This window comes from Gambusia affinis, linkage group LG18 (assembly GCF_019740435.1).
Source record: "Gambusia affinis linkage group LG18, SWU_Gaff_1.0, whole genome shotgun sequence".
Classification (NCBI taxonomy): Eukaryota; Metazoa; Chordata; class Actinopteri; order Cyprinodontiformes; family Poeciliidae; genus Gambusia; species Gambusia affinis.
Genome location: NC_057885.1, coordinates 14,621,203 through 14,644,864, shown reverse-complemented (window position 1 = coordinate 14,644,864; position 23,662 = coordinate 14,621,203). Strand labels below are relative to the sequence as shown.

The following is a 23,662-nucleotide window of genomic DNA, read 5'->3' as shown; positions in this document are numbered from 1 at the left end:
TGACATGTTTTCACCAGAGATGAAAAAGAAGCCAGCTCCCAAAGGCCACTGTTTTGTTCCCAGTGATGACTTTTAAATGTCATATCCCGCTCTGTCTGCGTTTTAGGGCCTTTTGGTTCAAGGAAAGCTAAGAAAAAATCCATCACCAAAGCAGGAATGAACATTTTAGGTGAAAAATCTCATCTTCCTTGTTTTCCATTACCATTAACAAGCACCTCAATAAGTTCATCAAAGAATTTCTCCTTAGAGCGATTGTTGCGGCTCTGCGGGGGAGCGACATTTTCCAAATGACCATTTTTCTCTCTGACCTTTCTGTTGCCCTTTTTGGTGAGTAATTGCGTATTTGTGAAATAATCATTAGCGACTTGCGTCACATGCAGGCGTCACAATGAAAAATACTTTTTAGAAGTGGTGGAAGATTCCTTTATAACAACTTCAGTTTGTTTAACTGAATCTTCTATCCCTTTTCTTTCCATTTTCAGTCATGGACTTGTCAAAGGAATTATCCAGGGAGAATCTGCCGTGCTAAAAAGAGATACGGGCTGCATATAAATACAGCTCTAAAGTTTTCGCAGCTGAGGGAGAAAACAGATGGAACACACAGGCTCAGATAAGGCTTTCTATGAGGCTCATTTTGATTTTCACTGGATGGGACAATGGTGTGTGCAGGTTTACAGCAACCCAGAGACTGTGTGTGAGAGAAGGGGGCAGGATGCTGGTTGTGCTACCTGGGCAATATGAGCCCTATCAATCACCACCCTCCAGACAGAGATGTAATTAAACTTACAGTTGTTGACTATCTGGGTAATTTGAGCCATCACTGGCATGCTTTTACCCACTCGCATTAGAGGATTGCCGTTCCCCGTATCAACGGCATTGTGTCGGCTGATGTTTTTTTAATGTGTTTTGGGAATGCTAGCATCAATTGCAGGGATTTTGGAGAGAGATCTAAAGTTGTTCCATGTGAACTTGTACAATACTGTAATATTAAGTTTAAGCAGTTGCAAATTTTATTTGCAGTTTTACTCTGCTAGAATTTTTTTTAAAAATTGAAAACAATCTTTATATATAAGAAGTCAGTATACCTGAGGGATTTCTTGAGTCCCTATGCTAGACTATAACAAGAACCAAACAACACCTCCAGGTTCCTTAGAGGTACATTTTAACACCAACAATGAAATTAACAAAGGCCTATTGGCTGAAAACATAAAATTTATTAATCACAATTGGGAAACATTTAAGACCATTCCCAGGAGTGTGTCATTACATTGACCACAAAATAAAAAATGCAAAAGCAAAAGATCTCTTCAGCAATATTGTGTGTGAATAAACCACAGAACACTTAGCATAATACTGATGATACAGGTGGGACAGGTAGCGATATCTGGCCATTGTGCAATGGAAAAACCAAACCAATCATTTTAGCAAAAATCCCAAGCATGGTAGTGAGAAAGGTACAGATTAAGTTGTGACCTGAGGCCTTGAGAATCATCATTAGGAGCTTCCATGCAATTCTACAATTAAATATGCAACTGTCCAACAGACTATACTTGGCTGAAAGTGGCTCATCAGTAGGGCAATATTTCTGGAGATGTAAAACAATTTTGAAAAAAAAAATAATAATAATGATCTTGTGGTGGAATCTTTACAGACTTTTGAAGAAACAAATTTTCTTTATCGAAGAAGCGATGCAATGATCTAAAGAACAGTGAACTAAAAGTAATTACACAAGGGATAAATTCATGTAGGAAATAAATTCTAGAAATTTGTCACTTATAAATGTGATTCTATATAATAGTTTATCAAATATGGTTTTTACCCTCTTCTTCTTTTGTCAAAATAGTCTCAATTTTGTGACTATTTTGTTGTACACTTGGGCCAGATTTACAGAATTTTAGAACATGTTAGGGTCCTAATTGTGGATGAATGTTGTATTCTACTTCTAAAATCTCTGTCTTTCAGATACTGCTCACTGGCTAGTAGTTTTTTATGCAGGTCTCCTTTTGTCTTCTGTTTGTTCACTTTCCTCTCTTTTTTGAAAACATTGCACACTGATGAAATGTGCCAAAATATGATAAACCCTACAATTATGAAGAGAGGCGTTGAGATTTTCTATTTTATGTATACATTTTTTTTCTTGCTCTCATTTAAAGACCAAACGCAAGGATCAAAAACAATTTGTTCTGTTTTAATCAAACTAAATTACGCACCTTTCTGTTTCCTAAGTGCACCTGCCTGAGTCAACCTGTGTTATCTCCCTTTTTCGCGTGCTGTTATTTGTTTCAGCAAACTTTGGTTTGATTCACACCAGTGCTGTTTAGGAGGCGGAATAAATCTTCCCACTAAGAGGAAGATAATTGGTAGCTTTCATCCCTGCATTGGAAATAATTATTCCAATCTGTGATGTTTCAAAAGCAAGTGTGCTTTAGTGTGTTGGGGTTTGAATGATTTATGAGACAAAATGAAATGACACGATAATGACGGTCCTCTACTGTCGCTTCACCTCATTGCGTCTCTTTGTGTTTGCTGCATTTATTTGTGGGGAAATATAAAGAGCAGTACCTGGCTGACTTTTATTACTACAGATTGTGTGCCTGGCTGTTCTTGTGTTATGCACATAAGGATTTTTTTTTTTACACCTATCCATCATGCAATGCCATCAGGAAGGCTTATGAACAAAGAGTGCTGCAACAGATGGTCCGTTCCCCCCGCGGAGCCTTGATCTCAGCATCCTTGAGTTGGTGTGGTTTGTACGCCAAGAGTCAGGTTGACATTGTTGCACTAAGAGATTTCAAAAAGTATAATTAGACATAACTAGCCACTGGAACTTGAATAAAGCCTGAGTATCAATAATAAAAAAAAAAAAAAAGAAAAGAAAGTTGGCTCAAAAAGAAAGATGTGCTAAGATCTGACACAATGGCAGACAAACCTGCAAGAAGAAAATTATCACTATGTCACAGTTTCAAGATGAATTTCCACAAAAAAAAAAAAAAAATCCATCACCTAAATTCTAGACATGTCATACAATAAGGTGATCATATGAGTGAGAAAAATGATAGAAGTAATGATAGAAAATTGCATACTTTACCCTTTTCAGGTGGATTGGGTTGTTCCTTAAGTGCTTGAGACGCAAAAAGGGAATCAAAAGAGATGAGAGATGCTGTCAGTGTTTTTTTTATGAAGCCTTTACAGTCATCATCTTTTGCAACGTGCAAGACATTTGAGTCTGTGTTCCTTCGGTAAAAATTAGCCGACAGTATCTGTTTGGTTGTGACTTCAGGGTTCTCAAAGATGTTCTACCTTGTTTTCACACACTTTTGAAAATGGAAATCTAGTGTGCTGATGACCACGATGAAACACATTGAAATAAAATTACATTACAACTGTTTGCTAAGGAGAGATCGTCATTGTAGCTACTGAGTACCTCAAACAAATTATACTCTGGTACCTTTTTTTCTTGTTCAGGACATGGGCTGGTATGAAACTCTGATGGCAGGCTAACCTTGAGGAAAAATACCAACCAACAGTGTTTTTCAAGGAAATATTCAAACAAAAATGAACTTTTAGTTCATTGCTTTTCTTTAAAACAAACAAAAAAAAAACTTTAAAAAAACTAAACTAAAACAAGTTATTCCCATTGATGTTAAAATAATGCAGAGCAGCGATTAAGCACAAAAATAATAATAAAAAATAAATTAAAAAAATAATATCTGCTAAATGTATTAGTAATTTTCCTTCCATTGCAATTCTGCTAATATTAGCTGCTTAAATGATCACACTGTCTTGGTTGGGTGTCTAGCCTGCAGTTAGTCGCTTTACAGATATATTGATATACATATAGGGCTGCTCTATGCTCCACGTAAACAAAGAAAACGTTGCCAACTCCAGCACTTTCACAGGGCCTGGAGGGAGAAGAGCAGCTCATTGCTACATGTAAAAACATAAACAGATGTACTTTTGTTTTTAAATAAAGGTGTTCTACTATCGCTGCAAAGATCAATATGGAAAAAATACTGATTATATAGCTGTTGCATTATTTGCTGTATTTTTAATCTTCTTAGTTTTGAAGCAGAGATATACATAAGATGAGGGAAAATAAGAGGTCAGGCTTTTCAAATACTAGTAACAAAGATTTTAAATCAGTGGCAGCTGAAACACCAGAATCAGAAGAATGGTTTTAAATGTGTTTTTGTTGTTGTTGTTGTTTTTCACACAGTCCTAAAGCACTTAGACGTAAATATTGCATAGATGAGTATAGTCAGTGTAGACTTGGTCTGGTTTCATGATATATTATATATATCATGAAACCATATATATATATATATATATATATATATATATATATATATATAAGAATTTAAAAAGCTCCGATTTCAAAACCTCTAAAGTTTCTTAGGGAATTACCATTAATGGGGAGTGATGAACACAACTAGCATTTTCTCCATAAGAAAGAAGGGCATTGTAATGCAGGGAACTTTAAAAAAAGTCTGAGACATTTTTCCCTTGCCCATCACAAAGAGACTACCAAGTTTCTAAAAACATTCCAAGTCACAAAAAGACACATACAGTTGTGTTCTGGAAATTAAAATGAGGTTATTTTTTTAGCATATATTTTCTGACTGTGAATGTCATGTCTATTGAGCAGCTTACTACAGGCTGGTTTGGAGCAGATAGCCTAAGGAATTATCAGATAAATCTGGTTGGGACTCTTATTATCTCACAATTCGATTCCAATTTTGGATTTTTGTTTCAGTAAAATTAATCATGCAGATTTCTGCTGTATTCTATAGTCTTGTGCTGCTTTGCAAGGCAGAATAATAAATGGAGAATTTAAAGCATCACATATATTAAGTTTTAAATATTAATCCATGGCTAGATGGAATTACTATCACCCTGCATCCTCCATTTACTTTTATGAAGTGGTAAAGAGAGAGTGCCCCACCCTTCTGCAGACAGCCTCCACTGTGGGCAGCGACACTGTAATTTCCATTCAGAAGTTTTACAATTGTTATAGTCATATAGTAAGATAATATATATTAAGTCCAACAGGGGCACAATATATTTGAGGCCACGTAGGCAAAACTGAGGGTTAAAAAAATTATTTTATTTCAGAACTCTCTTGAACTTCTCTTTTGGTTCAGATGCTTTCACTTTCTGCGGAGGAAAAAGAGAGAGAATTAAATAGCCTCAGTTCCCCATATCCAAAAAAAAAAGCAAGGAAAAACAAAAATCTCAAAAGTATTAACAGAAAGTTGGACCTGGTGAGCCGACCAAAAAGAACAAAACGGTACAGCAGGGGGGAAACTCTATACAGGGCCATCGAAACCCCTACTAGTACCGTACTATGGCAAAAAAAGAGAATCTACAGCAAAGAAAGAATCAAAAACAGGACAACCTAACCACCAGGCCAAAAATCACAACAAAAAATGGCAAACAAACGAAGGCTAACGAATATAACGCATAGCAGGTTGGAGACGTCAGCTGCAGCCGGCAGCTACTGGGAACGTGCGCACACGTGAAGTGCTGTAGAGCCGACCCAAACATGTCGAAACCCAAACTATTTATAGGCGGTCCAACAGCGCCACAAATTAACAAGACCAAGTTAATTACCAAAAAGGAATTATCCAAACTCCAAAGTATATTTTAACCAAAAGTCATTCAACTAAAGTCAGTACAAAACAATCTAGAAAGAAAAAAAATAGGCAAAAATAATTATAATGTGCCCAAAGCATATATATATATATATATATATATATATATATATATATATAATTTGTGTGAATGCCACGGAACTGTGGTATCAAGGTTAGAATCTCATCCTGGACCTGAGTGAGTCTGGCAAACTTAATTTGGCCAGTTATGCAGCTGTATTAGCTGCTTTGTCTGCAGTAGGCTTGTTATTTTGCCAACATGTCGTTGACTCATTATAGATCATTACAGTTGTTTATTTCAAAATGCCGTTCACATAAAACGAGAGAGGTCCTTTGTTGACCAAACCACAGGCATCCATCTTTGGAAAAAGGAGAAGTTTAGATTGCTTGTTTAGATTTTCTCACATTTGGAAGTCATCTACAACTGACTTACAGCCCACGGGATCAGGTGGGATGTGGATAGTACTTCTCTGCTGTTACTACTTAAAATTGTTGAAAATGATCCGGTCACATATTAAATCTTAACAGCTTTTAAATCTTTTTCAAACTTTTAAAATCTTAAAATCAGACCCCCCCCCCCCCCCCCCCCACCTTTCTACTTAGCTGAGAGAAAACACAGATTGTAAGTATGTTTCTCTTTGTCACTAAGACTAATCTACTCTCCTTTTTTTTCGGCCTTGCTGCTCCTTTTCTGTCTTGCTTGGCGTCATCTCACGGTGCTTTACGCATCCCAGAGACTTGTCTGAAAGGATGTTTATAAGCTCTTAAACTTACAGACTTCCCCTTGCTGTCACTGAGACCAATGTTTATGCTTTCTGCTCGGTTTTTAATATCTGGACCTAAACACAGAAAGTCTCCAGCCTGTTGTGCACATGCTCAGTCATGTGGCAGCCTCAGCTTGCAGACATTCATAAGCCTGGATGCTCATGCAACAGCAAAACAGTGACCTGCAGACGGCTGTCACTCAATACATAGTTCCTTAGCTATTTATGTGTTCTGGGCAGTTAACATGAGCCTTTTTAGAACAATTTGACTCCTACTTCTGATTTAAGCCATATCTTGACCCTCTACTTTCTGCCTGCGTGTGACCCCCTTAAAACACAATAAACCCTAAAGCTCTCATGTTTCCTTGATACACAGTTTTCTGTGTTTCTCCCTATAATCTCCCAGCTTAATGCCCAAATAATGAACTGTGTATTTTCTCACAGGAAAGCCAACAAACACTACTTCTTTATGTGTGATCAGTGTCAGTCTTGTACTCGGTCTTCTTTCCACAACTTCTGGCCTCTCGAGGGCCCCTGTGGTGTTGCTCATCCTCCTACTCCAAACAACTCTTGTCCTATCAGCCCACACTCTTGAGAGAAGGGTGGAGAACCTCTTTGCATATGTCTCGGTGTCAAACCTTTTGATTGCAGGTCTTCCCATCTGTTCTTGTATTTTATTTTTTTTCCAGTGGAAATATGCATAATTTTATTCAGGTCTTCACAAACACATGCAACCACTTCCAGGATGAAGCTGCTTTACCTGTTCTCTCTCTCTTTTTTTTTTTTTTTTTAATGGAAATCTTCAGCTTGCATTGGAATAAAAAGATGGCAAAAAATTCTCAAACTTTTCTTTTCATTACTTTTTTGTTGTTTTCTGCAGCTTTCAGCAGAGCACCCATCCCGATGGCGGTGGTGAGAAGGGAGCTGTCCTGCGAGAGTTACCCCATCGAGCTGCGTTGCCCGGGCACGGACGTCATCATGATCGAGAGCGCCAACTACGGCCGCACGGACGACAAAATCTGCGACGCAGACCCCGCGCAGATGGAGAACACGCGGTGTTATCTTCCAGATGCCTACAAGATCATGTCTCAAAGGTAATTGCACAAACAAGTGAACTAAAGTGCTAAACGTGGGAATGAAGCCATCAGCTAGCTTGAGCTGATACCCACACTCAGTGTTGCTTGCTGATTGTGGGATTATTGTTTAAGAATGCTAATTTCTATCACTAATTAATGAAACTTTCTTAAGCATAGTTGCTTAAGACATTACAGAACTAGAATAAACAAAGTGTTTAGCAACAGATCACTTTGGTTGTTATTTTGCTCTCACTCAATGATCTGTCACTGATTGAGCAATAGCTAACGGGAAAGTAAAACGCTTTCTTTCTATTGTATTAAAACACTGTATCGACACATGTAATAGGAAGATAAAAAGGATTTAGATTAAGCATGCAGGTGTGCACACACTTCATTTTATTGTCATATGAGTATCACAACATAGCTGAGGGGAGGGTCAGGATTGCCGTCTTGATTCTATAACTTTTTACCATTGTCGTTCCTTTTTTCATTTCTATATTGAGGGTGTTGTCTCACCTACAGTTGTTTTGGTCCAAATCAGTTGATAAATTTTACTAATTTGCAACTTTTTCTGTTGGTTCAGTTTTCTTTCACATGGAGAAAACTTCAAGCAAACAAAGATGTCTCCATGAACAATGCAAAAAACATCCAGTCAGATATATATGGGGCAAAATGTAAATACAGGAAGGTTTTTTTCCAAGCTTGTCTAAAACAAGTTCAGATCAAAATGCATTCATATTACCATCTTTCTGACTACTATTTAAAGAAAAATGATATCAGATAACAAATGGATATAAGGCTTTATGCTTTACAAAAATGATGTGGATCCTTTTCTTTATTAGTTTTTTGACTCTTCTGTATCCCACATTTTAACAAATACCTGCCTACAGGTAGGTTCAACTTCAGAGTGCATGGTAGCTGTGTTGTCTAAGGTTGGATCCCCCAATTAATGAACGGTTTTAGAAGTCGCTTGTAACGTCCATTAAAACGGTTGTGGTATGGTTATTGCGAATGCTGTGTTCACATGCATAGAAAAGAATCGCACTATCGGGGGAAAACAAACGAGGGTTCATTTTAAATCTACCGCATATCTCAGGTGTGAAAACACCTCGACTTGTTTACTGCAAGAATTTTGACATATTAAGATACGTTTCCTTAGGAAATGTTGACTCACTTCAGTATAAACTTGTAACAGGTAGAGTCTTCAGGGATGATTTTCATAGTTTCTGTGAGTTTTTAAACTTGTTTCTTTCTTTTTTTCCAAGAAACCTGAAAGCTTTAGGGATGTTATGGTGATGAGTCTGACATTTCTTGATTCTATAGGTCGGGCAGTAATCAGCTTTGGGCGTAGCTATGGAAACTAAACCCAGCTTTCTTAAAATGTGGTTAATCAAAGTAAATTCACTTTAGCAGTATTCTCTTACAAGGCTGGGTTGGTGTGGACAACATTTTCCTTAATAACAGGATAAATAAATATATTACTCAGGTTGTCTTTGTCTAAATGTTCACTGCCTGTAGATGATGTGTATGCTTCCAATTTGTTCTTTCATTTCGTAATGCTCCGGCTCTTTGGTGTTTGCAGTAGAAATCAGGATAATAAACATGGTGATATTTGGGACTAATTCAGAACATGACCTTATGAGTGTGTGCGCACTTGTGCATAATTTGCTTCATGCTGCTCAGTAATCAATTTGAGGGTCTTTTCATGTAAAAAAAAAAAAAAAAAAAAAACGGTTAAAGGAGGTACAAAATAAAACCTGAGGTTTGCTAAATTTCAATTAAATCAGTTGTTTTTAAAATAATTTCTGAGGAGAATGGAGGCTCTAAAATAGATAATTGCATATATTAATCCCACACCAGCATGGTTTTGAATGGATTTATTTATCACACGGGGATATGACAATAAAATCTTATGTTGTTATATGTTATATGTATTTATCTTTGCTGGTGTTTAACTTAAAGAGTTGCAGTAATGCATAAACAACTTCTCTTAACAAAAACCTCACCACTGTTTATCTATTTTGGTCATCAATTAGTTTTGACACATATCAATAATCGTTTGTCAAAAATAATTACTCTCTTGAAGAGTGAAGCAGACTGAAGCTGGGTCCCCAGAATTACAAACCCTTTGAGTGAAAAAACTGACACCCAAACCTATTTATCTGAATAGCTACAATAAAGCCTCACTGTGTGATGGCCTTTGCTGTGTAATTGATTGTTAACATTAGGGTAATACATACACTTGTTTTGTAGTTTTAACTAAGATTGAATTTCAGAAAGTATTGCACTCCAGGGGAGTTCGGATTGAGTATACATTTAGTGTGCAGGAGCCATTTTGTTGACGTATGGCAGCATTAAGAGCAGAATGAAAGCTCCATGCTGAGATTCTTTCTAAGCATGGGTACTCATTCCTTTGAGGTCAAAGCACCCTTGTGCAATGCCAAGGGACAGCCTTTATCTAAATTGCTACTCTAAATTGACTTTTTCTAGCTCACTTTATTTCCTAAAGCTAAACATATGTCCATTTTCTTTTTCTTTCCAGAGCTTTAGTTCCACTTTTGACTTGCTCCTTTGAGAAAAATACTAATGGACTTCTCGGCTTTATCAAACAATTGCTCTTTGGTTTTTAGTTTGGTTCCATAGAGTTCAGATAATCACCCATGTGAAAAGCAGGGGGTAGTTAAAAGAGGTAGTTTGAAACAAGTTGTCACATAATTGATGCACCCTGTCGCTCCCTTTTTTTTCTCTCCCAGCTGCCCACTCACACTGAAAAATCCTCGCTGGAATGAATCAAAGGGTCCAAAGGGAACATAAAACACAGAGAAGAAGTCCGTCTTTTTAGCATTTCATTGCTAGCAGGGGCGTTTAAATGATGCTCAGAGATAAGTACAAGCCGATTCAGAGCCAGGGCACTTTTTCTTGGCGGAGGAAGTGACTAAGTGGATGAAGGGTGTGGGTGTTGTGAATTGAAAATGGATGAGGAAGACTAGTCAGGATCAGGTGAGAGTATTCAATGATATTTATGGCTGCGGTGACTCTACTACGCATTAGCATGTGAAGGTTAGCGCAACAAATGAGCGCCACCTCCTTTGACCTTTTCACAGTCGGGCTGTCAGGGCCGTTGCTAGGCATCTCAGCTCATTAAGGTCAAAGAACAGAAACAAGTCATTTAAACAGAGAAAGTTCTTTTTTTAGATAAAAAAATATTCCAAAGAATAGCTTCTCTTTCTACATTCAACCTTCTCGCCGGTATTATCCTGAATCACTGTAATGTTCTCACGTAGCCCTTGAATCTGTGCTACGGCTGTAAAGAATACAAATAAACAACACTGATGGAAAAACATAATTAGAAACACAGCTTTATACCTTTAGTGACTTTTCTATTTGACATACATGGAATGTGTTGGGTTGTTGTTGGTTAGAGTTAGTTCAATTAATCAACAATGTACAACAAATGTCAAAAAGCATCATACATAGGTAATTGCTATAGTGTGACTGATGATATGTGTAGTGAGTTTGATTCATTTTATATTAAACTCTGTCTAGTGAACTAATTGTTTCATCATTTGCTTTTTCACTTAATTAACAAAAGTGAGACTCCTTCAACTGTGATCCAGCGTACTTTCCATCTGCATTTGTATAGGAAATTTGTCTTTGCCATCTCATTTCATGGTCCCCAATGTTTGCGTGCACACCATAACAGTAAATTAGTGTGATTAAAGCATCAAGATGGTTCAGAGTGGCCTGATTTCCTCTTTAGTGTGGTCTCTGTACGTTTGTTTGATTAAAGTGTACAAGGATGTTCTGCAGACCATGTGAAACAAAACCAAGATGGAAATCATCTGGATTTTACTTTGGTTCCAAGAATTTGAGTTAAAACTAACGATATGACGTACATTTTCAAAGATATATAAATAAATCAGGCAGTCTATGCACTGTGCCTGATAAGGATTTAAGACATTTGTACTGAACATTGCGCTCAACTGAAAAATAAGCCTCTTTTTGCACTTATCTGCTCACAGACATGCCAGTACAGCGCAGTAGATTATCAGTGCCCAGGGCTGCCCTCTTCATCTGCAGTGGTGATGGACACTGCTCAAATTTCAAACAGTCGGAGTGATGCAGTCCGTAAGGAATCCTGCAAATATAAATGATTTTTCTGAAAGAATTGTAATCACTTGAGCTGTAGCTGCAGAGCTCAGAAACTGCAGGGCTCAACGCTTTCACAGCGGGGTGGTGACAAGGCCATCCACAAAGAGTACTCTGACTCACTTGAAGCCAACTTGAGTTTTTTCTTCTGCAAGCCAAGTTCTATTTCTATGCTACATAATATTTATAATGTGTATGAAGCATACTTAACTTCTAAGAATGAACCTGCAGATCCGAGCATTTCCTCCATTGTGCCCAGAGGTGAGGTGAAAACTTAACCCTTTTCAGATTCTTGTTTTTCTTTATTGTCTTAATAAAAAAAGATCCTTGCGATGCTTTCACTGCTCATAGAGTATACTAAACAAAGGTAGATTATGGTTGCATCAGTCAGTTGTTTCACACACGTCAGGTGGTCTGATCTCCAGACAGGCTTTAGTCCTCCTCTTACAGCAACTGTTTAGAAACAAAAGGAAAAGAAGGTCTGGCTTGAACAAATATTTTTGAAATGGGGTTACATCTAGTGCCTGAAAATGTATGCTAACATTATTGCATTTTAGCTAATAATAGCATAACAGCTGGTGTTAGCATAAAAGATCTAGATATTATTATTTATAAAATACTTGCATGTTGTCTGACCATAGCATAGTTAATAACAATTGCCATTTGTAGCTAAGATGCTAATGTTAGCATTTTAAGATTTAAGCTTAAAATCTTAAAATTTTATGAACCGTTACTGGTTCATAAAAGCTCCTTTCAGATAATACTTTCATTCTGTGATCAGCACACTTTACACATCGTAATGAACTTCAAGGTCTCGACAAAAATGGTGGGTTGAAGTCAACTCATCAAATTTAATAAAATATGACTCCTTATGAGGTCTGTAGCGAACATTTCCTCCAGAATTCAAACTCCTCCTAAAACTTCCAGAGTGAAAACATCAAAGTTTGCTGTCTATCTGCATAATGCAACATTTTAAGTAACTTTTTAACTAGTCTACTTTAAAAAATTAAATAAATAAATAAATCAATCAATAAAAAAGAACCCTCTGACTTCTATTTTTTTTTAAATTGTTACCAAGGGAAATGTATCTGTGAAAACAAATAACTTCATTAGCACCTTCCAAAGAAACCTTTGTGTTTGGGTTCATTGTATATTGCAGATTGCAGTTTTCATCTGCTGTGATGGACTTTTAAACTTTTTTGCATGTTGCTCCTGAAAAGTTCTGGTAGTAGCTCAGCATTTACACTTTATTATCTGCCCGGACCTTCAGAACCTTTTCTACGAAGCTACTTGTGTAACTGTTTCCACTTTACTTGTTATGAAATTAAAAATTAAAAAAAGCCTGCAACCCTATGAACATCAAGAACAAAACCTCTAATCTATATTGCTGTAATTATATTCAGGGAAATGTAAATATGTCTGTTTTAATTTAACAAAGGAAACTGGTTTAACAACATGTTTTACAATCTGAACAATCAAACCAATTAGACATAATTTACATGTGCTGGGTCAGTTTCTCTCTTTGGGACTGCAAAGTTCTTTACATTTGTCTGAGTGCCACCAGTATTTTTTGTTGTTATTCCATAGATCAAATAGCAGCAACAACAGCAAAAATCACTTTTAGTTCTTCTTTTGTTTCTCACACCTAGTCCTCGTAGCTGATGCCAAATGCAAAATGTGACGTACATTTCTGTCGAGACCCTATGAGTTGAATACTTTCAAATAAAATCCTGAAATACCTCCTTGGGAAGCACTCTATACACTGTTGAAAAATCAAAAAGGGCACTTTTTTTTCCAAAGAGGGAAAGGGGCAGGTGCTCTAGCAGCACCTAGTGTCTATCTGTGCATGTCCCTTCCCACACACAGCCAGAACCATTATACAGAAGAATGGTTTTGATCAAAGAATATTCATGTTTCAGTGGCCCAGTCAAAGACCTGAAGAGCAATGAAGATCTGTGGTGAGACCTAAAATCTGATCTCCCACAGTTGTTCTCCATTCAGTCTGATAGGGACAGAATTACTTTGCAAACAAGAAAGTAGCAAAAGGTGTTTCTACAGAACCTATACTTAGTATTTTGTGTCTTCTATTATCCTGATGAAATACAGTGGAATTTGTGGTTGTAATGTGACAAAATGTTAAAAGAAGTTCATGGGGAATGGATGCATTTCCAAGGCACTGTATATTTAGGATCCCTTTGGTAAGGTGCCTGGTGCCATTAACGTCCATTACAGAGCCAAAAGCACCTTTTATCCGAGTAATGGCACATCACTGAGCTTATAAGTAAAGGTTTTCTCACATGATGCCATGTCAGGATGAAATTAATGGATGTCTTTCAACAGCTGGCTCTTTATTTGTGTTTCGAACATCATGGCTGTGCACAAGCCTTTGGATAAACATGTCTCCTCTTGGCAGTGCAGGCTAATGATGCTGTAATTGAAATGTGCTACCTATGATTAATTTAGCTCAATTTGACATCATTTGCATAGTGAGTACACACGTGCTGCAGCTTGTGAGTCTTGCAGCAACCCCTAGTCCCTTGTGGGATATTCTTGGAAGTTATTGTTGAAGAGTCTCCTCAAGACATGTCGAGAGCTAGTCCCACTTTCAAATGAGCAAAGTAGCTTCAGGGATGGACACTTTTGCTATCAAACAAAACTGACCCTTTTCTCATCAAAGCCACAATGTCTTTCCTCTTTCTTTTTGTGTGTTCCCCTTTCCTGTTCCCCCCTCAAGGCTATGTGGCCTTCACAGCTAGTAATTACAGGCTATATCAAAACTATATATCACCTTATATCTCAGCAGACCTCGGCAGGCACCATAAGGGACAGCTGATAGTATCGTGGCAGGCTTGTGCATGACCCCTGAAGGAGAAAAGCGGGTCAGGGCGCCCTCCCCCCTCCTTCCTAACTCACACACGTACACCTTCCACGTCCTTATCTGTCCGGTTTATCCTTTTGTCTTTCTTATCACTCTTATTTCTCTCCCCCAGTCTGACCCTCTCCCCCTCGGGGATTGCTCCCACTGCTGTGTCACCACACTTGTCATTTCGGCAAACAAAGACGAACCAAACATATTTATGTCTGTACAAGCTCTTTGTCTTTGTGTGCATGTCACAAACGGTGAAGGTTAATAGATATCGCAGCTTGAAGAGTCTCACGAGGACAATAAAAACAAAATGAAAGCAACCTGCTTTTTGAACCCACCCCAGCATGTGACGGTTGACATTTGACAGCTCCTGTTAATGACAATGACGTGGAAAACAAACGCTTGCGGGTTGTTTCTCAAATGCAGGAGGACGATGGCTGTCGGAAAGTTGGGATAGAAAGCAGCTGATGGCGGCTTATGAATGACTGATGGATGGGAAGAGGGAAGCAGATGGGAGGATCACATCTCATGATGATAATCCTTTCCATATGCATCGGTTCTAATTATCTTTTGCTTTTGACCTTATTTTAAGAAGTTCAGGCAAGATTTGCTTCAGTGTGGGTTGGTTATTTATTTATCTCAATTTTTGTTTGCTTGTTATCTGATGACCAGGGGCAGTTCTTAAAGGATGAAATCCCCAAAGAGACCCATGCCATCAGCAATCGCCAAGAGGACAATCAGATGTCAGGAAATGAGGGAATTCTTCTTAGTTATGTAGCTCGAGCTCAGTCAGATTGAATGGAGGACGTCTGATGAGATCAATTTTCAAGTTCTGCCCCAGACTCAAATCCTTTGAAGCCTCTAACAGAAAACCATGTTTCATTGAGACGATCGTGTGTTTGTGGTGATTAGTGTTTCCCTTTATTCACTTTGATTTGAAACAGTTGTGTGATCTATTCTAAAGTTGATTTTCATCTGTTCATATTTTAAGCAGATTTAATGTCCATCAAACGTCTTTTGTGTTTGGCTTCTTTTTTTTTTTAAATTTCTGCTCTTTGTATCTGATAGTATGCCTGAAGATCGTGGAAAATGGACAAGTTGAGGAGTAAAAGAGTATTTGTTCTAAACAAGGTACTTACAAAATATACCCAGTCTCTGAAAGTAATGTTTTTAAGACATCCAGCCACAATTTCTCAAAGACGTGACACTGAACCTGACATTTGCATCATCCTTCAGTTGATCATTTGCTGTATGACAATGTTTCTGCAAATATCCTTTTGAGATTAACCTAGTTGGTGCTAAAAATTATGCAACTGTCCTGCTAAACGGCGGACAGTCGCAGCTATTTTTGGTGCTCTCAGAGAATCCACAGTGGAAATATACTTTAGACAATAAAAGTAAAAAAAAACAAAAAAAAACCCCAGCCTATCAGGTTTTGGGTTTGCATACATCATCAGTTGCAGTTTATTGTGTTATTTATAGGATTTAAATCGGAAGAGAGAAGAACCAGAAATGGCCAAATTTGTGTGTATAATTAAGGAATTTGACTTTGGTTTCACATGCTCACAGCAAACAGATATTAAGCATGAATAAATAAACGTAGAGAAAATAGAACAACGGATAAAGAGAACAAGATCTACATGTTTGCACACCCAGTATTGTTTTTTGCTTTTAAGTCAAGAAAAAAAAGTGAAAATCCTATTCCCAGCTTTGGCTGAGGCTGACATTTTTTTTTAAAGCACATCTGCATGTAAAAACAGAGCTTTGGGATTTAAACAAAGTTACTCAGTGGATCTGATGAAAGATTATCTAAGGTTGCATCATGGGACTAGACTAGAATAGAGCAAGTCAGGACATTTCTCAGTGCTTTTAAAGGGAGCAGAAAAACAAAGTACTTAATGCATACGCAGCATATGACGTCGTTTCTTAATCTTTCAAAAACCAAACAAACTGGTGCCATTAGAATTCAACTAAGACTTATTCTGTGTTGGATCCATGCAAACACTGCTTTTATTTAAATGCACATTGTAACAAAAGCCAATGCATATTTAAAATAATGACATCTATTGGTCCGCAAAAGCCGTTTCAGTTTCTAAAAGCCTTTTATTTGCACTTCTATTTATTTGGGTTTTGCATGATACAATTACATATTGAGCACCTGACAATTACAGAACAAAGATCTGAGCAATGAGCACAGCATGGGACAACTGCCTATTGTAACGGTGTGAACAAACAGAATAGTGGGATATTTTTCAGCTGCCATTAATATGCAGAAGGAATTAATGAAAGCCCTGACAGAGGAATAAACATAAAGTTTTCCCTTTTTTTCTAATAAAATTGATAAACGCACTAAGAAGTTCTTTGGATTACTGCAGGAATTTAAACTGCCTTCCCATCTGCACATCCTTGCCTCCTGCCCCTGCATAACTCTCTTTCCATAAAGAATAGTTTTATTTACCTCATGTTGTTATTTTCCTGCTTTGGATGACATCACCTAATATTCATTATCTTGTCTTGTACGTTTTTCCATCATTCCCTTTCCCCAAAATTCATCTTTTGTTTCGGAGCGTGCCACATTCAATTTTTGGTCAGTTAGTTGCTGTAATTTTGAAGCTGGCAGCCTATGAAGTCAGTGAGCGTCTTTTAGACATGGATGTACAAAATGCTACAATTATTAGAAGGAGGATTAAGGAAGCACATGCCGGGAAAGGAGATGTTTAAGAACATCCCCAGTGGACAGGGTGAAATGCTTCCCCTCAAGAGATAAAAGCTGGATGGTGGGAGGGTTGGGCTTGACACGAGGCAGTGGCTTAAATCTGTCATAACGGTGGCCATTTTTATACCCTGAGCTGAATGCCCTGTAGACTTTATTATGTCCCTACAAGCAGCGAGGTGTCCAAGAGAAACCAGGAAGTTTTCTGATTGTGACTTTTTTTTTTTGTTTTTACTTTATACCAATAAAGCCTTCTGCTGCTCGAAGGGAATATTGCTCATCTCAGAACAAGGGGCTTATCATCTGTTGGAGGAAAAACTAAAGTATGAGAGCTCTGTCCATTTGTCAACCGCCGCACTGAGTTTCATTTGGATGAGTCCAAACTGTGAAGAAAGGGCTAATTCACAGGAGAGCAGGTGGTTGGTCACACAGCAGTGAATCTTCTAGGCATTTGTTCCTCCTCTATCTGATATTTCCCCTTCTCTGCTCTTCATAGTACTTTTTTAATCCTTGTTCTTTACTTTGGCTCTCCTTTCTCGTTTCCACTGGCACTTGCCGGTACACACAGTTGATGTCGACCATTAACTCTCTTTCTTCTGACATGAAGCGCTGAATATATAACGACCCACAATACAGCAAGAAGGTGCAGGTTTCAGTGACCTTGAATAGGTTTTTGGGACATTAATCAGTGTTCCTCAGAGATAAAAAGCAATATCCTTTGGACGGGATGAACTCCAGAAGGTCTTTTATCTCTTCAGTTTACCTCAGTACAGTAAGTTCAGTGTTCCTCTGGTGTCATTTCTCAACATGTTTGTTTCTGCGACGTTTGGGGATAATTATTATCGCAGGACAATCAAAGCATAGGAACAACAATGTTTTAAGCTAAGATGAACTACAAAGTAAAATGTTGTAAATATCAAAGTAACATTTGCTTTTTCATTGGTCATATGTTCAGTGTTATTTTGTAGTCGTTGGTATTCTTTGAAAAATACTTGTAAATCGTTTGTAGTAGTTTTCCGTCACACTTTTTTCTTTTATATATACAGTAAATTAGGTGTTGTATGTTAAGCTGCAATATGATGACTGTGACAGCTTGGATACAAATTTTATAATTTTTAGGTAAAACAACCAAGAACTTACTCTGAATTATTCTTCAACTGGTGTTAATTTTATGAACCACCAGTTTGCAGTCTTATAAACATCTTAAACAAACCGCTTCACTGTTCTTGGCAACAGTTACACTGTTGTTGCATATAACAGTAAGCATTTTTTAATTCAATCCAAACTCATAAATCACTTAAGTGAAACAAAGACAAACAGGAAAATATTGTAACACATAATTAATCTGAGTTTATTACACAGTCAACTGAGGATTATTGTGTTTTGCCTTCACAAACACAAAGGCATGTTTGGTTGTCTTTGGCAATATTTAACATGCATTGTGACATATTTTTCTTCAGAGTATTGAGCAGAACAAATTTGATTTTACAGGCTGATAACTCCGACTAGACAAAGCCCTTTAAAATGTCTGAGGCCGATAATTTGTCTAGCCAGGAAAATGGTGATTAATCACCACACGTTGCCTTAATAACCCAGATATTGAAAATAGTCCGTCTATGTAAAAAGAAGCTCCCATGACACTGAATCAAACAGTGATATTTTTTAAAATTGTCATTGATTTTGGTCAGACCCGTTAAAAACAATTAGATTTATGATAGGGAGTCTCGATTGGAGCCCATTATCTTGATTTCTGTAACACAGTTTCACTAAACTGATGAGTCAAGTTTAAAGATCTTTTAATTGAATATTTGAGTTTCCAACTGGCCGCTGAGAGAGGATGAAAATGAAAAGTGCCTAACACCTGTAACTAATTGATTTCTTGGTACATCCGTATCTCAAGATGTTAACAAACCTCAAAAGCTTTGATAAAGATTTTTTCTTTTTCTTTTGTGTTTTCAGTTTTTCATAATGGTGTGAATCTTTAACCATGTAGCTTTACTGTGCTTTAACTCAGTGCCTTTATAACCGTGTTTTTGTGTGTTCCTCGGCTGCTTTAGTCAGCCTTGAACGTCAGTCGGAAATGAGTCATCTTTGAGAATTTATGCCGCAAAGGACTTGTGGAGTCCCTCTGAACTGATAGATGGCTCATACTGCTTGGCTGGGAAAGCCTCTAGTCATTGCTCAGCTCAGCATTACAAGACACACTCTACCTACCTTAATCCCACTATCTTCCTGTCTCTGTCTTTCTCCCTCTCCTCTCAATTACCGTTCAACTCAGAATCCTCGCTTCTCCTCTTATCACGCCTCCCTCAGTGCTTCATTTCTTTATTTTCACTCTAATGATTCAGTTTTACTTGGCGTCGTTGTTACATCACCTCTCTTTAATGATACTTGGGATGGGCATGAATGAGCAACGATCCCCGTGTCTGCAGCTGCTGCAAGTTGCTAAGGCAGGGAAAGTGGGACGTACAGTTTCAACTCATGTCCTCCAACCTCGCTAAAGGGAAAATCAAGGAGGCAAAAGTAAAAAGCAGTTTTAATTTGTTTACCTCTTAACTTTCTGATGGTCACACACAGCTAGCACCTCAAATCTGCCATAAACAGCTCTTATTCACCTAGATTTATAGAAGTAGATTGCCTTTTTCAAATGATCAACATTTTCTTGATTATTTCTCACCATTATGGGGATTTGTCTAGGGAATGCCATGAAAAAAGACAAAATGTTATTTCCATAGTTTGTTTGGCATGGGCCATTAAATACTGGATCCATTTGCGTGTTGCAAAATGTATCAATCTTATAGTTGAAAAACAGATGACCCTTCCTTGTAATCAATGTTTCATAACACAATTGCATAATTCACTTTGATCTCACCCAAGCTGCTGAATATTCAAAAAGTTTGCACCACTTGGACTCCATGCATTTTCAGAACACTCAGCAGTGGATTCCTGTATCCTGAGGGGTGCTCACACAATTTGCGGTTCACGTAGAGTTACAGGAAGCAATTTAGATATTCTCTGTTTTCAGTGATTGGCAGTCGAGATTATTCTGAACACTGCACATGGTAATGCATAATTAATAGGCTTGTGTGAACTTTCTAGCTATTCTGGTTGGGATTTTAAAAAATCACTGTGGCCTACAATGCCAAAGTTTATTCAAAAGTGCTATTTTTTAATTGAATGACTTAAAGCATCCATATTTGGACAAGTTTGAAGAATGTATTTGACAACATCAGAGTTGAATTTTACTCAAAAAAACATCCCATCCTTGGTCATAATATGGCAGATATTTTTCAGATTGCTAAAATGCATTGTATTGTTCAAACAACCGTTTAACAGATTTGTATGGTTCTTATAATGCGTCGCGCACTAAACTTAGAACCTCACAGGAGCATACGAGAGTCAACTGGAAAATCTGGTGAACGCGGAGTGAAAGTGAGAGGGTGATCTGTAAGGGGTGATCACTGCAGTAGGAAAAGGTGAGGCTGATTAACTAAATGTGTAACATTTATGGAGGTGCATGTTAGGAGGAAGTTGAGTGGAGAGGTATCAGAAGACTAGTAAGCTAAACACAATGACAACACAGCAACTGAAAACCAAAATAATACAAAATACCAAAAGAGGCAAAGCAGCTAAGTATTTTGTCAAATATTTGTAAAATATGTATTTGGTTTGCCTAATTCATTTTGAAGATGTTGCTTTTACAATGACTGCAAAGTTCACACAATCAAACAAACATATGGTGCAGTGTTTGTTTATATGGACTCTTTGTACTGTATAAATTCAGGGGAATTTGGCTCTGTATTACACAATGATAAACAAATGGAAGTTTTTATTTATGTCTATATTTATTTATGTATCTTGCACATGGTTGGTGATCCCTAGGTTGAACTATAGTGCGCTTAAAATCAAGTCCACTTCACCCAATCTTGAATGTTCACTTTTAAACCTTGTATCAAGACAGAATCCCTTTATTTTTTTATTTTTTTGTAAAACTAACAAAAATAAATCTTAAAATTTTATCTGGGAATAAAGTTATCATTTGTGATTTTAGGCATCTGTACTTAGTTTTTATATAGTATCTGGCCTATGGTTATTATATTCCCTTCAGATGTTTCAAATACACAGAATGTTAAAAACTTTAGGGATTTTTGCTATGCCAATAAACAAATTTAACAAGTTGATGCTTTCTGATTAATTAGTCAGAATGTCGACTCTGTTAGCCTGCCTGCAGTCTGCTTTTTAACAACCAAGACATATGTAGCTTTCAAATTATAGTTTTAAAACGTCTTTGCTTTACTTGTGTTTACTGTGGGAGAAATGTGCAGCAACAGGCGTTAGAGGGGCAGTGCTCCACCACTGCCCCTCTAAATTTCAGCTTCAGTTAAGCAGTTTACTTAAGCTGGTTGTAAGAAGAAAAAATAGTAAATTTGGAACTTTTAAAAGATATTGCAAGTGGCTGAATACATCCAAGCATGTCAGCCATTCTGTGGCTGTTCAAAAGTCTTTAACGTCTTATCATACCATCTTCATTAGAATAACGTCTATGACCACACACTCTTTCATGCCTCATTGCTTTTTTGTTTTATAAATATATCAATATTGTTTAGTATACAAGTAGATGGATTGTGCAGCAGACCGAGAGAATTGCCTCTCCTCTTCAATCGGCCCCTCACTCATTTTCGGCCTTTCACACTACTCCTGCTGAGGGGGTTTGTCTGCATCTAGAGTGGCCTCTCCTGCTGGCCCCAGACTCGCCTGTGAAAGCTAATTATGCCAGGCTATTTTCTGACCAGGGAGCATGTCAATATTACACAGTGGGAGAGCTCTCACTTGTTCTGGCGCTGCATTGTTATTCATGAGCATTAATTCCATCAATGGCCTCCTCGGCCACTGGACCGTGGTGGCTTCTTACCAGAGTGTAATTTTAGGAAAAGTGCATGTAGCTGCCACAGGCATCACACTTCAGTTTCACAAAGGCCTGTGCCGTCCTGTCCACATGCTCAAAGATGTGTCTTATGAAGGAGTAGATGGGCTTTTCTATTGTTTAATATGGATGGATGAGTCCAACAGAGGTTGAAGGCTTTGGAATAAGTGGATGGTAAAGATACTGTAAAATTATATCTGTTATTTTTAAGTTTAAAAAAAAAAAAGTATGGATTGATCATAGGCTTTTCTGTCAATGAGAGCTTTTTTTCTTCCTGCATTTTCAATATTGTTAATAATCTTAGGTGTTATGAAAAAGTATCTCCCTACTTCCTAAAAAAAAATAAAAAAAAATAAAAATAAAAATAAAAAAATCAAACCTTAAAGCAAAATTTTATATCAGACAAAGAGCATAGGTAAGTACAGAAATGCAGTTTTTAAATAATATTTTTTTGGGAGATAAAAGCTAACCATGCCAAACAGGCAAATGTAACCTCCATTAAGACAACCTGCAGTGAGACTTCTGGCCCTCTCTTCTCGCTCTTGGTTGTAGTTGAGCCACACTGGAGGGTCTTCAAGCATCAGAGTTCAGAGTATGTTCTCAAAAGTCTTTGTGATCTGTGTCTTCTTTTCAGGATGGAATGGTTATCTCAGAAGAGCGCTCCCCAATCTCTTTCCAATTGCTGAACCATGAAGATTGGAACACAAAATGCTTTTAAGATCTTTTTGTCTAATGCTGCCAGACAGGTTACATTTAGGTGATCTCATCATTTTACAGATGGATGGCAATTATTCTTTGGCATAATGCTGAATTTTGACAGCTTTCTTTTTTGCCTTAAATTGAAATGATTTTCATTTTTTTTTTTCACAATTACTCAAGTTATCTTTGTTTGATGATAAATGAGGTTTTCTGATCTGAATTATTTAAATGTGAGTAAAATACGTTAAACCAGGAGAAATCTGAGGGAGCAAATGCATTTTCACAGCACTGTAAATTCAAGCGAATCCGATGGACAGAGAGATATTATCAACCCGAGACCTGTAATGGTTCATATTTCATGCAGTTTTAATGTAGGTATATTTTATTCCTCCACTGAGTGTATTCTGTGTCATGGAAGCTGAAAGGTATATCGGATGCACAGCATCTGTATAAGGAGAGGGGGCTATTGTTGCACAATGACAATGAGGGACGCACCAGAAGATAAAAGATGCTTCCCATGAATTACCACCACATCCTCTTTCCCTGCTGATACCGCCGCCACACAATCAGGATTTTCATGTCACCTTGAAAGTTTATGGGATTTACTTTGCATCTGCAGTGACCTGATACACCTGCTTACAATTCTGTGCACTAGATCTGTTGGTGTTTGTTTTATAATTTGAATATGTCTTTCTGGAGTTCTTTGTGCTGCAGCTCAGAAAAGTGATTTGTGGAACCCAAGGCCTGATTTAGGAGGATGTCGGATCCTGAACTTGAGCAAGTTTGGCACCCCACTCACAGAAGTTAATTTTATCAATGT

The 23,662-nt window shown here is 37.5% G+C and overlaps 1 protein-coding gene across 13 annotated transcripts in view; it reads left to right on the top strand.

The window, feature by feature from the left end:
- Nucleotides 1–23,662, top strand: part of LOC122819845 (adhesion G protein-coupled receptor L3-like) — a 265,919-nt gene that overhangs the window by 102,889 nt on the left and 139,368 nt on the right. For all 13 annotated transcript variants that reach the window (XM_044096839.1, XM_044096838.1, XM_044096837.1 and 10 more), the window contains exon 4: nt 7,296–7,509. In XM_044096839.1, coding sequence (XP_043952774.1) covers nt 7,296–7,509 — 214 coding nt within the window. The remainder of the gene's footprint in view (nt 1–7,295; nt 7,510–23,662) is intronic.